This window comes from Saimiri boliviensis, chromosome 13 (genome assembly GCF_048565385.1).
Source record: "Saimiri boliviensis isolate mSaiBol1 chromosome 13, mSaiBol1.pri, whole genome shotgun sequence".
Taxonomy (NCBI): Eukaryota; Metazoa; Chordata; class Mammalia; order Primates; family Cebidae; genus Saimiri; species Saimiri boliviensis.
In genome coordinates, this window is record NC_133461.1 from 333,755 (window position 1) to 349,374 (window position 15,620).

Below are 15,620 nucleotides of genomic sequence, written 5' to 3' on the forward strand. Positions count from 1 at the left end.
CACTGTGGCAAATTAATCAAATCCAAGGAGGGAGTTGTGGGCACATTAGTTTATAGCCAGCCAGTCAAAAACACAGGTAAAACCACCTGTGGCTAGAGCTGTCATAGAGTGATTATTTTCATCTCAGAAAAAAGAGAGAGAGACAGAGACAGAGACAGAGACAGAGACAGAGACAGAGAGAGCGCGCGATTACTAGGAACAACTGTATATGAACAAACAAAATTAACTTGATGAAATGGACAAATTGCTAGAAAGACACTAATTACCTAAAACTGATTCATACTCATAAAGAAATGGAAAAAATTCAAAATTCTGTAACAAGGGATTGAATTCATCAAAAACTTCCTAACGAAGAAAAGTCCCGGACCAGGTGGCTTTGCTGTTGAATCCTAAAAAACATTTAAAGGCTGGGTAATGGTGGCTCACGCCTGTAATCCCAGCTCTTCGGGGTGCCAAGGTGGGCAGATCATTTGAGGTCAGGAGTTCGAGACCAGCCTGGCCAAGATGGTGAAACCCCGTCTTCACTAAAAATACAAAAATTAGCCAGGTGTAGTAGCAGGCACTTGTAATCACAACTACTTGTGAGGCTGAGGCAGGAGAATCGCTTGAACCCCAGAGGTGGAGTTTGTAGTGAGCTCAGATCACGTCACTGCACTCTAGCCTGGGCGACAGAGCTAGACTCTGTCTCCAAAAAAAAAAAAAAAAAAAAAACCTGTAAGGCCGGCTGCTTTGCAGAGGGTTAAACGGACACATCCATCTCTCTCCGCCTCTGATAACTACATCACCACCCAACCTCCTTATCTGGCCCTGTCGCAGGGCCTCCCCGCACCCACCTCCGCATACCAGATCCAAGCCCACATTCAGCACTAAATTATGCATTCAACCCCCAGCCCACTGTTGATAAACCCTGCAGGAAAATTTTTTAAAGAAGCCCCATCAGACCCTGCCCAGTAGCAGTCTGCTCTGTATGCCCCTGGAAGGCCACTTACCCAAAGGTCCTGCCCGTCTACCCATGACCACTAGCTCCAGGTATTTCCTGTTCTTTTTTTTTTTTTTTTGAAACGAGTTTCGCTCTTGTTACCCAGGCTGGAGTGCAATGGCGCGATCTCGGCTCACTGCAGCCTCCGCCTCCTGGGTTCAGGCAATTCTCCTGCCTCAGCCTGCCGAGTAGCTGGGATTACAGGCACGCGCCACCATGCCCAGCTGATTTTTTGTATTTTAAGTAGAGACGGGGTTTCACCACATTGACCAGGATGGTCTCGATCTGTTGACCACGTGCTCCACCCGCCTCCGCCTCCCAAAGTGCTGGGATTACAGGCGTGAGCCACCGCGCCCAGCCATTTCCTGTTTCTTAATAGCCAATAAGATTGCTTTCACTTTGTCTCCCCAACAACCAATCAAGGCCCACTTACCCAAAGTCCCACCCGCCTACCAATGGCAATTAGTTCCAGTTATTTCCTGATTCCTGACAGCCAATAAAATTGCCTTTGCTTTGTTTCCCCAATAGCCAATCAATCGCCTTCCCTCCCCATAAAATCCCATGACCTAAACAGCCAGGAGCAACTTCCTTGGCTACTCCCTGGACCACAGAACCTGGCTGGGGAGCTGAATAAATTAGCTTCTCATTTTCTTATACTTGCCTCAGTTTCCTCATTTTACCTTGGCAATAAATCTTACACAAACAGCATTTAAAGAAGAACAACAATTTTTCTTAAACTCTTCACAAAAAAATAGAAGAGGCAGAAACAATTTCTAACTCATTCTTAAAGCCAGCATTACCGATAACAGTGCCAAATAAAAACATCACAAGAAAATTACAGATTGATATTCCTTATGAACACAGATGAAAAATCCTTAACAACACACTAGCAAAACGACACAGCAAACCAAATTCAACAGTGTATTAGAACAATTATACACCACGACCAAGTGAGTGCGTTCCATCCCAGGAATGCAAGGGGGATCCAACCATAAGCAAATTTATCAATGTAATTCACCACATTAGTTGAATGAAGCGGGGAAGAAAAATCACATGGTTATCATAACTTGCACAAAGAAGGGATATGATAAAGTTTAACACCTTTTCATGATTTAAAAAAATCACTCAGAAAACTAGGAATTGAAGGAAATTTCCTCAACATGATAAAGGGCATTTCTGAGGAACCCATTAACATCATATTCAACAGTAAAAGACCAAAAATTCTCCTAATATGAAGACAAGGACACCCCACTTCTATTGCTGCTACACAATATAGTACTGTATGTTCTAACAGAGCAATGAGACAAGAAAAAGAAATAAAAGGCATCCTAATTGAAAACAGAAGGAAAACCTTATTTGCAGAAGGCATGATTCTCTGCACACAGAAAATCCCAAAGAATCTACAAGAAAGCTACCAGAGTTGATAATAAATTCAGCACAGTTGCATGATACAAGATCAACACACAAAAATCTACTGTGTTTCTATACATTTGCACTGAAAACTCTGAAGAGGAAATTAAGAACAAAATTCTACTTATAACAAAATACCTATGAGTTTATTACATGAATTTAGCCAAGGAAGTGAAAGACTTACACAATGAAAACTACAAAACATTGTTGAAAGAAGTTAAAGGCTTAAAAAAACAGAATAAATATGTTCGCAAATAGGAAGACAATATTGTTAAGATGTCAATAAATCCCCAAAGTAATGTACAACACAATCCGTATCAAAGTTCCAACAGTCTTCTTTGCAGAAGTGGAAGTCTATCCTCATATTCATATGAAAGAAATTACACGTAGCCCCAAAAAGTCAGAAAAATACTGACATAAAGAATAAAATTGGAAGACTCACACTTCCCAATTTCAAAACCTATAAAATGACTATTTGTTTAAATCAAAACAGTATAGGGGCCAGGCACGGAGGTTCACGCCTATAATCCCAACACTTTGGGAGGCCAAGGCAGGTGGATCACAGAGGTCAGGAGTTTGAGATCAGCCTGGCCAACATGGCAAAACCCCATCTCTACTAAAAAAACAAAAATTAGCCAGGTGTGGTGGTGGGCACCTCTAATTCCAGCTACTTGGGAGGCAGAGGCAGGAGAATCACTTGAATCCAGGAGGCAGAGGTTGCAGTGAGCCAACATGGTGCCACTGCACTCCAGCCTGGAGTGAGACACAGTCTCAAAAAAGGAGGGTCGGGGGGAGGACAAAACAAACAAAAAAACAGTACAGGACTGGTATAAGGACAGACATATAGATCAATGGAATCTAATTGAGAGTAAGGAAATAAACCTATATATCCAGGACCAACTGATTTTCAATAAAGGTGCCAAGTCCATTCAATATGGAAAATACAGTCTCTTCAAGAAACAGTGCTGAAACAACCGAATTTCTATCTACATATAAGAGAATGAAACCGGGATCCTACTTTACACAATATACAAGAATTAACTCCAAACAGATCAGCAACCTAACATAGGAACTACAACCATAAAGCTCTTAGGAAAAACACAGGAGAAAACCTTCATGACCTTGGACTTGGCAATGGATTCTTGGACATGACATAAAAAACACCAACAACAAAAGAAAAAATAGATAAACTGGACTTCATCAAAATTAACAACTTTTGTGCATTAAAAGATGTTATCGAGAAAGTAAAAAGACAACCCATAGAAGAAAATATCTGCAAATCAGATATTTGATAACAGTTTAATATCCAGAATAAGGAAATTACTGTATTTCAACAACATAAGGACAAACAACCCAATTAAAAAACAGGCAAAGAATCTTAACAGGCATTTTTCCAAAGAAGATATACAAATGGCTTATAAGCACATGAAAAGATGCTCCAACTCATTTGTCTAGGGAAAGGCAAATCGAAACCACCATGAAATTCCCCTTCACACTATTAGGGTTGCAAGTAAGAGAGGGAAGATGGAAAAGGAAGACAGAGGGAAGGAAGTAGAGGGGGGAAAAAAGGGAAGGGAGGAAGAAGAAAAAAATAAGTGTTGGAAATGAGTGAATAGACTGAATTCTTGCACATTTCTGGCAGGAATATAAAATGGTGTACTTTCACTGTGAAGAGTTTGGCAGTTCTTCAAAAAACTAAACAGAGTAACTATATGACCCAACAATTCCATTCCTAGGTATACACACTCAAAATAACTGCAAACAGTGACTCAAACATACTTGTGCACCAATGTTCGTTGCAGCATTATTCACAAGAGCCAAAGGTGGAATCAATCCAAATGTCCACCAACAGATGAACTGATAAAATGTGGTATATTCGGCCGGGCGCGGTGGCTCAAGCCTGTAATCCCAGCACTTTGGGAGGCCGAGGCGGGTGGATCACGAGGTCGAGAGATCGAGACCATCCTGGTCAACATAGTGAAACACCGTCTCTACTAAAAATACAAAAAAAACTAGCTGGGCATGGTGGCACGTGCCTGTAATCCCAGCTACTCAGGAGGCTGAGGCAGGAGAATTGCCTGAGCCCAGGAGGCGGAGGTTGCGGTGAGCCGAGATCGCGCCATTGCACTCCAGCCTGGGTAACAAGAGCGAAACTCCGTCTCAAAAAAAAAAAAAAAAAAAATGTGGTATATTCATACAATGGAGTATTACTGACTCATAACAAGGAATAACATTTTTATACATATGACATGGATGCACCTTATAAACATTATGCTAGACAGATAAACCAAACACAAAAGCACCAATATGGTATGAGCCCACTTTTATCAAGTACCTACAAAAGACAAATTCAAAGAAACAAAAGAGTAGATTAGAAGTTACCAGGGACTGGTGGTGGGGAGTGTGGGTAGGAAGTTACTACTTAAAAATTACAGTGTCTATTAGAGGTTAATGAAACATTCTGGAACTAGATAAAGGTGATGGTTGCAAAACATTGTAAATGTAATCAATGCTACAGAATTGTACACTTAAAAATGGAAACTTTTGTTACATACTTTGCAAAAAAAATTTTTAATATACTTAGAAGAGAAAGAGGAGAAAACATTTAATTGCTTATCTTATATTAATTACACCTTGAAATGATATTTTAATATGTTAGCTTAAATAAATTATTATATTTAAAAAAAAAAAAAAAAAAAGACCTGGGAAGGTCTTGGGAAATACCAGTCGGTCCAGGTGCAGTGGCTCGCACGTATAATCCCAGCACTCTGGGAGGCCAAGGCAAGTGAAGCACTTGAGTTCAGGAGTTTGAGACTAGCCTGAGCAACATGGTAAAACCTCGACTCTACAAAAAATACACACACACACAAAAATAGCCAGGTGCGGTGATGCACACCTGTAGTGCCAGCTACTCAGAAAGCTGAGTTGGGAATATCATCTGAACCCAGGAAATTGAGGCTACAGTGAGCCGTGATTGTAACACTGGACTCCAGCCTGGGTAAAAGAGCAAAACCCTGTCTCAAAAAAAAGATCAGTCGGGGCCAGCTCCATGGGCATGCAACTAGCACAGCTGCACAAAGCCTGCATTCAAGTGATTTCATGCTCAGTGGTAAGCATCATGAATTCTTAACAATTTATCTTTGAATCTGTGTTTTATAAAAGTGAACTCTCATGGGACATGAGCATATGCCAAGGGCTTGGAGCCTCGGAGCTCACACATGGTCTGCCTCCTTTATCCTTTACAGGCCCAGGTCTGATACTGCTCTCTGCCTTACCCTCACCCCAAAGCCCATCTGGCCTCCTGGTCCCCAGCCCTATAACCACTCTCCCACTCACATCTTCCAACTGGGACTATACCAAGTTGTCAAATGGTCCATATTCCACTGCAGCCCCAAACAGGGGACCAGCACAGATTGAGGGGTTGATGGGGAGGTGGTTGAATACACTTGCTGTAGCATCCCAGTGTGCAGCAAGGTGGCAACCATCCCTGTCCTGTACTGATGGCACCAATGTATGTTTGGCAGGCAACTTGACAAGGATCCCTCGCCCAACCCAGACCCAATTTAAATTCTGATCGGATGTTAATTTTTATAAAAAACAACTCCTGAAGAGTTTCTATGTGTAGCAGGGTTTAGACATACTTTAGAAAAGAAGACAAGGTTCTTCGAAGAGTCTGCCTTTCCTAAGGCTTTCTTTTCTCAGCCAGGCTATTGACAAGAATAGCCTCCTATTGGAGGTGTTAACTCTTGCTAAGCCTGAAGTCACATGTGCTGTAGAAATCTTATGAGAAGGCAGAGTGACATACCACTCTGAAATCTGAAATACAGAGCAAGGCACGGTGAGGACAATGGACAGGTTGTTCCCTTGGTTCCTTCTCTTTACAATGTTGGTTCTCCCGTCAGCTTGGATTCATAAGCCCCCCAAGAGGCTTCTAATAAAGCTCCTTTTGTGTAAATTGGCCAGATTGGTTTCTGGTGCTTGAAAACAAAGAACTCTAATTGCTGTAGTGGATTAAGGATAAATGCACTTGACATGGAAAAAGGTTCTTACTATGAGGTTCAGTGAAAAAGAAAAAACACTAGTATGGTATCTTACACAATTTGATCATATCCTTTTAAGGAAAAAAATGTGAATACATCCCATTTTTTAAAATCTGTAGATACATAACAATGTTAATTCTGGATATTTCAGGGTAATGGTTTACATGAGTCTTACTTTCTTGTTTGTGTCTGGTTTCTAATTTTTCTATAAAAAACTTCCATATTGCTTAAATTTTCAAAAATTTCATAATATATAGGCCTAACTACAAATTAATAATAAAAATTTATCCTCAAAATAATGTTTTATTAATTCAACAGCTAATCTGTTTTAAGCCATTCAAATCCCTTAATTTTCCCTTGTGAAGTACTGTATCTCTCTGTCGATAAAGTGTTGGAAAGAAAAAGTAAACAGTCGTGAACAAATTCAGATGAGTAAGCACATTCTCAGGCTAAGGAAGCAAAAGTTCATGAGCAATGCTCAGTTCCAGTCAAGTCAAAAACAAAGGACTCCAGAATGAGAAACTTTTGTTGTTACTGACATTTTATCTAAAAATAAAACACATTTCCTAACAGAATTCTACTTTAAAAAATTGAATTGACATTCAAAAGAGGCTAAAGAGACCTGACAACCAAATACAATACCTGGTCCTAGACTAGATTTATTAATGAAGGGGAACGCAATGGTACAAATGATTACATGAGACAAAAATATCATTACCAATGACTACAAGGATATACAAGAGATTTTTTTTTTTCTTTGAGACAGAGACTCTGTCACCCAGGCTGGAGTGCAGTGGCTCCAGCTCACTGCACTCATCTCAGCTCACTGCCACCTGCGCCTGCCAGATTCAAGTGATTCTTGTGCCTCAGCCTCCTGAATAGCTGGGACTACAGGCTCCCGCCACCACATCAGGCTAATTTTTGTATTTTTAGTAGAGATAGGCTTTCACCATGTTGGCCAAGCTGGTCTCCAACTCCTGACTCCACCCGCCTCAGCCTCCCAAAGTGCTGAGATTTTACAGGCGTGATGTACAATAACTCTTATTTAATGTTTTTAAAAACTATATATGCCAACTATATATTCTCAATGTTAAAAGGACAGACAAAATTTTAGGAAAACTAACTTTTCTGAGACCATATATACAAATACACAAATCAGAATTTTTTAAAAAAAGCACTCTATCATTTCATGTATGCATGCCCATTTATTGATCACTCTAATACTGGGAAATTTAGTTTTCTTTTGCTAAAATAATAAATAAATCAATACATTTCCCTCAAACATCAAAAACAATTTTTTAGTAACTAATGACTAGAAAAATCCCTTCCTTAAAGTAGCTTAAAAACTTGAAGGGTTTAAATAGCTCACTTTATGTCATAAAGACAAAAGGAGGTGTTCACAAAGCCATCTGAAGTATAATAATAGCAATTTCCATTTTGAGGAAGCTTACCCACTCTTCAAAAAACCCCAGTTCAACTCTCACCTCCAAATTTCAATTGACTACTGATCTCCTCTTACCTTCAGTAACTGCTTGCAGCTGTCAAGCCCAATATCCACAAGAATACCTTTCACCTTTTTTCGCACCTTTCTGATGTTGTCAAGATTTTCCACAGGAATTTGAAACATTTTTGAAATTTTCCTTAAAAGGAAAGAAAATGAAGCTGTAATAAGTACATATATATAACACACAAAAAGATTTTTTTTTAACAAGGTTGGTAAAACTCTAGGAATAGAGTACAATTTTCAACGAATTGTTGTAGAACAAGTGAACATTCATATGCAAATGAATGAGGTTGACCTCTTCCTTACACCATACACAAATATTAACTCAAAGTGGATCACACGCCTATATGTAAGACCTAAAACTATAAAACTCTCATAAGAAAACATAAGCATAGGCCGGGCGCGGTGGCTCAAGCCTGTAATCCCAGCACTTTGGGAGGCCGAGGCGGGTGGATCACAAGGTCGAGAGATCGAGACCAACCTGGTCAACATGGTGAAACCCCGTCTCTACTAAAAATACAAAAAATTAGCTGGGCATGGTGGCGCGTGCCTATAATCCCAGCTACTCAGGAGGCTGAGGCAGGAGAATTGCCTGGACCCAGGAGGCGGAGGTTGCGGTGAGCCGAGATCGTGCCATTGCACTCCAGCCTGGGTAACAAGAGCGAAACTCCGTCTCAAAAAAAAAAAAAAAAAAAAAAAAAAGAAAACATAAGCATAAACATTCATGACCTTGGATTTCACAAGAAATCTCTAGATATGACACCAAAAAGCACCAGTAATGAAAGAAAAAATAGGTATAATGAACTTTTTCAAAATTAAAAATTTTTGTGCTTCAAAGGACACCATCAAAAAAGCAAAAAATCAACAAAATGGGAGAAAATATTTGCAAGTCATATTTCTGATAAAGAACTTTATGGCCGGGCGCAGTGGCTCACGCCTGTAATCCCAGCACTTTGGGAGGCCGAGGCGGGTGGATCACGAGGTCAAGAGATCGAGATCATCCTGGTCAACATGGTGAAACCCCGTCTCTACTAAAAATACAAAAAATTAGCTGGGCGTGGTGGCGTGTGCCTGTAATCCCAGCTACTCAGGAGGCTGAGACAGGAGAATTGCCTGAACCCAGGAGGCGGAGGTTGCGGTGAGCCGAGATCGTGCCATCGCGGGTAACAAGAGCGAAACTCCGTCTCAAAAAAAAAAAAAAAAAAAAAAAGAACTTTATAAGCAGAATACAGATAAAGAACTCTTGTATCTCAATAATTAAAAGACAGATAACCCAGTTTACAGATGGGCAAAGGATCTGAACAGACATTTCTCCAAAGAAAAATGTCCATTAAGGTACATGAAAAGATGCTCAGGCAAGGCACAGTGTCTCATGCCTGCAATTCCAGCACCTCAGGAGGCTGAGGCAGGCAGATTAGGCAGACTGTTTGAGCTCAGGCGTTGGAGACCAGCCTGGGCAACATGGTGAAACCCTCTATCTACCAAAAAAAAAAAAAAAATTAGTCAGGCATCCTGGTGCACACCTGTAGTCCCAGCTATCTAGGAGGCTGAGGTGAGAGGATCACCTGAGCCCAGGAGGTCAAGGCTGCAGTGAGTCTGATCATGCCACCATATTCCAGCCGGGAAACAGAGTGAGACCCTGGTCTCAAAACAAAACAAAATAAAATAAAACACAACAAAAAAGATGCTCAACATCATTAGCCATTTGGGGAAATGCAAATCAAAACCACAAAGAAATATTATGTCCATCAGGATATCTCTAATTAAAAAAAAAAAAAAAAGGAAACACATTGGCAAGGACGTGGAGACATTGGAACTCGCATACATTTCTAATAGGAATGTAACCTGTGCAGCCAGTCTTGACAACAGTCTGGCAGTCCCACAAAAGATTAAAAATATAGGTAACATACGAACCAGCAATTCCACCCAAGAGAAACGAAAAGCACACATCCACACAAAAACTTACACAAGGACGTTCATAACAACACTATTCAATCACCAAAATGTGTAAACAACCCAAATGCCCCTCAACTGATGACTGGATATCCATACAATGGAATATTATTTGACCATAAAAGAAATGAAATACATACGTGCTACAATATGGATAAACCTTGGAAATATGCTAAGTAAAATAAGCCAGACATAAGGACCACAATATTGTATGACTTATTTATATGAAGTGTCCAGAACAGGCAAATCCATAGAAAGCACAACAGTAAGCCGGGCAGGGTGGCTCACGCCGGCAATCCCAGCACTCTGGGAGGCTGAGGCAGGTGGACCACCTGAGGTCAGGAGTTCAAAACCAGCCTGGTCAACATGGTGAAACCCCATCTCTACTAAAAATATAAAAAATTAGCGGGGAACCTGTAATCCCAGCTACTCCACAGGCTAAGGCAGGAGAAGCACTTGAACCCAGGAGGCAGAGGTTGCAGCGAGGCGAGGTCACGCCACTGCACTCCAGCCTGGGCAACGACTGAAACTCCGCCCCCCTCCGCCCTCCCCCCCTTCCCCCCCCCACCAAAAATAAAGCAGCACAACAGTGGCTGCCAAGGCTAGAAAGTGATGGAAGCAGGGCTTCTTCATTCTGAGCTCAAATGTGGTGATGTATATATGATGTGAATATGCTCACAGCTATTCACGGTACCCTTTAAATAGATTAATTGTATGGTATGTAAATTGTATCTCAAGCTGTTAAAAACAATATCTAAAAAGGCATACAATTAAAGTAAACTCTGTAGTACTTGACCAGACTAGGGGTTACTGAAGTGAACTCACTGTTCTCAACACAGATATAAAAATAAAGACAGTTAAAGAGCATACATACATTCATAGCTCTGTCCACTGAGAGTGCCTGGATGCAGTTATACGCCCAGTAGCAGTGGGCACAAGTAGGGCTCAAATCTTAATTCCCAAATACTACTTTCCTTTTAAAAACAACTAGAGTCCCTTTGGAAAATGGCTGGACCATGGTAAAGACAAGATGAGCCTAGAACATCCTATGCCAGAACATAAAGCAGCCGCTCAATGAGGCATGTCAACAAAACACAAAACTAACCAGCTTGAAAGGGCTCCCACAGGCCAGATATGAGACAATTTGGGCATATATCAAGTAACAGATATAAACTGTGGCAAAGTGAATTTTCCAAACACACAACAATACCTTCCAACCCACACGCTGTTACAATATGGCCCTAAACTCCTCCTGAAAGTGAGGGCATCTATGCCCCCTCCTCTTGACCTGTGGGCAGAACTTTGTGGCTGCTTTAACCAATAAAGTAAGGAGAAAATAATGCCATGAGAATTCCAAGACTAGATCATAAAAATGCCACATACCTCTCAGGATGATCATGCTCAGAATCCAGATACCACGTTTGTAGGAAGTGCCAACTAGCCCACAGAGACACCATGTGGAGATGGTCCATGGCAACCATCAGCATGGGAGTGAAGATGCCTCTTGAGGATTCTAGCCCCCAGCTGTCAAGTCACCCCCTGCCTTTAGGTCTTCCCAGATGAGGCCCCAGACACTGTGGACCAGAAACAAACCATCTCCCTCCCCTGTCTGAATAGAACTGACTCACAGAACTAATGAGCTTTCTAAGTAAAATGTCTTACTCCACTAAGTTTGGGGTGGTTTGGTATACAGCAATATAACCCACTCGAATGAGTTTGATGATTTTGTTATGGATATATAGGAGAATGTTCTTGTTTGAAACAGTATTTAGGGCAATGTGACAACTTTTTTTGGCAACTTAAATGATTCAGGGAAAAAAATTCTTAATAATATACTTCTAACTTTTCTATATATCTGCAACTATTTCAAAAAACATTTAAAAGTGTAGGTTATACACGCTAAAATACGTATTAGTCAAACTGAAGTGGCAAACATTTGGTTATTCAAGTTCACTAATAAAGAAATAACATTTAAAATATCAATTTTTTACTAACAAAACAGTTAACTATTAAGATTAGTAACATCTGGTGGTAGTAAAAGCAGAAAAATTATAATTTTTACACATTTACAGGGCAATTTGACAGTATCTCTCAAGACTTTTTTTTTTTTTTTTTTTTTTTTAGAGACAGGGTCTTGCTCTGTCAACCAGGCCCGGAGTGTAATGGCTTGATTACAGCTCACTGCAGCCTCAACCTCCCAAGCTTAACAACCTCTCAGGCTTAAGCAATCCTCCTCCCTCAGCCTCCTGAGTAGGCTGGACTAAAGTATGTGCCACCACATCTGGCTATTTTTTTTAAATTTTTTGTAGAGGCAGGGTCTCCCTATGTTACCCAGGCTGGTCTTGAACTCCTGGGCTCAAGCAATCATTCCCCTCAGCCTCTCAAAGTACGGGGATCACAGGCATGAGCCACCATGCCTGGCCCTCTTACGATTTTCAAGGACAATTTCTGAGTAAACAATTCTACTTCTACACTCCTCTCTTGTACCCTCCACCCAAGGACAGGCTTAGTGATCCCTCCCTAGGACCTGGCACAAAAGCACTCCACTGCACTACTCACCATGTTGCAATTATCTACTTATATATCTATTTCTCATATTGAGCTGAACTACTCCAGGGCAGAAATCATGTTATATTTGCTTGAGGGTCCCATCACAGGGCACAGTACATAGCAAATGTTCACTAATGAACTAAAGACATAAAATAAAACAGGATAAGAACCATAAGATATGCAGAAAGTGCTGGGGGTTCAAAAGAGGGAATGGCTATGGAAAGCTGGTGCCCAAGACATACAAGGTGAATAAATTAGCATTAAAGGATGATTGAGGTAAAGGAGAAAACATCTGAATTTATTTAGCCAAAGTAAAATCAAAAAGGTAGACTGGAATCAAACTGGGAAAGGAGTGGGAGGCAGAAAGGGTTAACATACAATAGGGAGAAATTTTTGGTGGGTAACAAGCAAACAAGCTTTTGAGAAGCTGTTTTGGAGGGGTTAAATTTCTTTTAAAAGTTATCTATGTGAAAAATGTATCCTGGTCTCAGCCAAAGGAGAGATTTAACGATCATTATTAGCATTGTAGAACTGGGAGGATATAAAAATCATAGGAAATAGAATGAAAATTTTATTTAATAAAATGCACTGATTTGGGTTCTAGCCTTCAAAAGCTGACCCTCCCGTAGAAGAGCTGCCATAACCGCATTATGCACTTGTAAACACTACGCTCAAGCTCACTTTTTAGCCCAGACCAGCTTCTTTGGCCAGAGCCAAACTCAACAAAAATTTTGCTAGCTGCTTTCCACAGACGCTATCAGACTTGATTTCTTTCTTCCTTAAAGTTTCACTATCCTCTCTATCCTCTGGGGTTCTTCTACAAAAGCTGGCTGACAAACAGGATTGTCTAAAGTAGAGATCATCACCCATATTTTTCTGAAACATGGAAGCTATATTTACTGCTTCCAAGAAAGTCTCAACTCACACAGCAAGAGCTGATCTTATCAAAGGGTTTTGAGAAACATGGTGGACTTTTAAAGCAGAGTGATTGGAGATTGGCCGATTCACGTAAGCAAGGTTGTACATAACATGAATCTCAGAAAGAGGTTACTAAAATGAGGCTCTCAGCGATTGGGCAGGGTTCTGTGGTTACTTGTTCAAGGCTTGGGACTAGGTCTAAGGAGCTGTCAATCTGATCTTTTTTTTTTTTTCCTTGAATTTGAAAAATAGGACTTTTTGTTCTCAAATAAAAGTGCTCTCATTATTTCATCACTGGTATTGTGGTCCTCCTAAACAAAAACACACAAATACCTTTTCATTAAAAAAAAAAAAAAAAAAAAAAAGGTGGGGGGTGGGAGTTTCCCTTTTTTTTAAAGCGGTTTGCTAACTGCTTTAGGGAAATCAACAGAGGATTTTAAAAAATGCAAGTATATTACAGAAGTTTCATAACTGTTACCAATCACTTTGGGGAAGGGAAGCTGACTTTTACCCATAATTTATCCATTCTTAGCTACCACAATTTATTCATTCTTAGATCCATTCTTACACCATAATTTATCAATCCTAAGATATATGATCCATATAAAATGCCCAGTGGTGAATTAACTAGGAAATAATTCAATGTTTTCATATGTATAGATCCTCTATACATACTGTTCTCCATAGATTCTTAGTGCTCAGTAAAATCTGTATTTTCACCATTAGAAAACAGCAGGCTCACTAGGGTGGCCAACTGTTTACCTATCATGCACTAAACTATCAATCTCAATTCAAAATAAGTCTAAATTCCCAAAGTCTGTGGTAGGCATGGAACTACCATAAAATTCCACTGATATGCACAAGAAAATATTACTTTCCAAAAGGGTACATAAAGGATTTCTCTCTTTTTTTTATTTTTAGTATAATGATCTCTTAAGGATATTCTATTATAGAAAACAAATACACTCTAAAAAAAAAAAAAAAAAAAAAAATGTTGACCAGGCATGGTGGTTCATGCTTGTAATTCCAGTACTTTGGGAGGCCGAGACAGGTGGATCACCTGAGGTCAGGAGTTCAAGACCAGCCTGACCAATATGGTGAAACACTGTCTCTACCAAAATTGCAAAAAAAAATTGGCCAGGCGTGGTGGCATGTGCCTGTAGTCTCAGCTACTAGGGAGGCTGAGACAGGGAGGCTTGAACCCACGAGGCAGAGGTTGCAGTGCGCTGAGATCATACCACTGCACACCAGCCAGGTGACCAGAGTGAGACTCCGTCTCAAAAAAAAAAAAAAAAAAAAAAAGTCATTCAGATAATATAGTAATAAATCATACTTTTTAAGCCACGGGGCTATTTTTAGTTCCTTTGAAATTGCACAAAACAATGGTCACCAAAACGATGGTCCGGAGCTGTGTTCCTCGAGTTTACATCAGCTCTATCGTTTAGGAGCTACATAACCTTCAGCAAATCACTTTCTCTAGGCCTCAGCTGGCTCTTCCCTAAAACAGGGCAAGTATGACCTAATTCACAGCATAGCTATGAGGATAAATGAGTTAATAATACATGCAAAATAGCACATAAGCACTGAGTTTGCTATTAACTAACTCCAAAAAACTAAATGAAATGTCCCAACGATTGGAATGTATGATCCAAATAGTCTGCGTTTTTAAAGTTGTTTTAACTTTTAAAACACAGACTATTTGGATCATACATTAAGAAGATCTGGGTTCAAATCACTGGGAGATACCTGTTTCCACCTATGTAACACATTGCCCTAACAGGTCTGGTGTGGCCGGAGTGTAAAGGGCAGGGCAGAACACAAGTTTGCAGCATACTGTTGGTGAACTTATGAGGGCAATCATAAATTAACGAACAGCATACAAACTTGGGTTCAAATAAAAAAGGTGTCTCCCAAATCCCAGAATCTCTTCAGCTGAAAATCCAGCATAGTTGCCATCTCCCCCCGTAAACAGTGATCAACTCTTTCAGACATGTCCTAACCCTCACTGTTCCTCCTCAACTAGAGGGCTGGTAGGACAACCTCTTGTCTCATCTCCACTCCTGCACTTCCTTCTTAACACACATCTGTCACTTTCATGTTTAAGGACCATGGGCTCAATCCTGTCTTCAGAGTGAAGTCCTAACTCTAACTGAAATATTAAAACACACTCATACATGGCCAACTCTCCAGGAACATCTCTAAATAAGTTACACATACATTACCGACTTCCAAGCATAGCTGAACATGTACTTTACACAGCTCTTAC

At 40.3% G+C, this 15,620-nt stretch overlaps 1 protein-coding gene across 5 annotated transcripts in view; it reads right to left on the reverse strand.

Moving 5' to 3' along the window:
* ADNP2 (ADNP homeobox 2) overlaps positions 1–15,620 on the reverse strand; it is a 36,040-nt gene that overhangs the window by 19,114 nt on the left and 1,306 nt on the right. For 3 of the 5 annotated variants that reach the window (XM_039463644.2, XM_074383222.1, XM_074383220.1), the window contains exon 2: positions 7,949–8,069. In XM_039463644.2, coding sequence (XP_039319578.1) covers positions 7,949–8,056 — 108 coding nt within the window. In that variant the 5' untranslated portion in view covers positions 8,057–8,069. Of the gene's footprint in view, positions 1–7,948; positions 8,070–11,269; positions 15,615–15,620 lie in introns of those variants that run through there. The other 2 variants (XM_010336712.2, XM_074383221.1) reach the window with 2 other exon arrangements.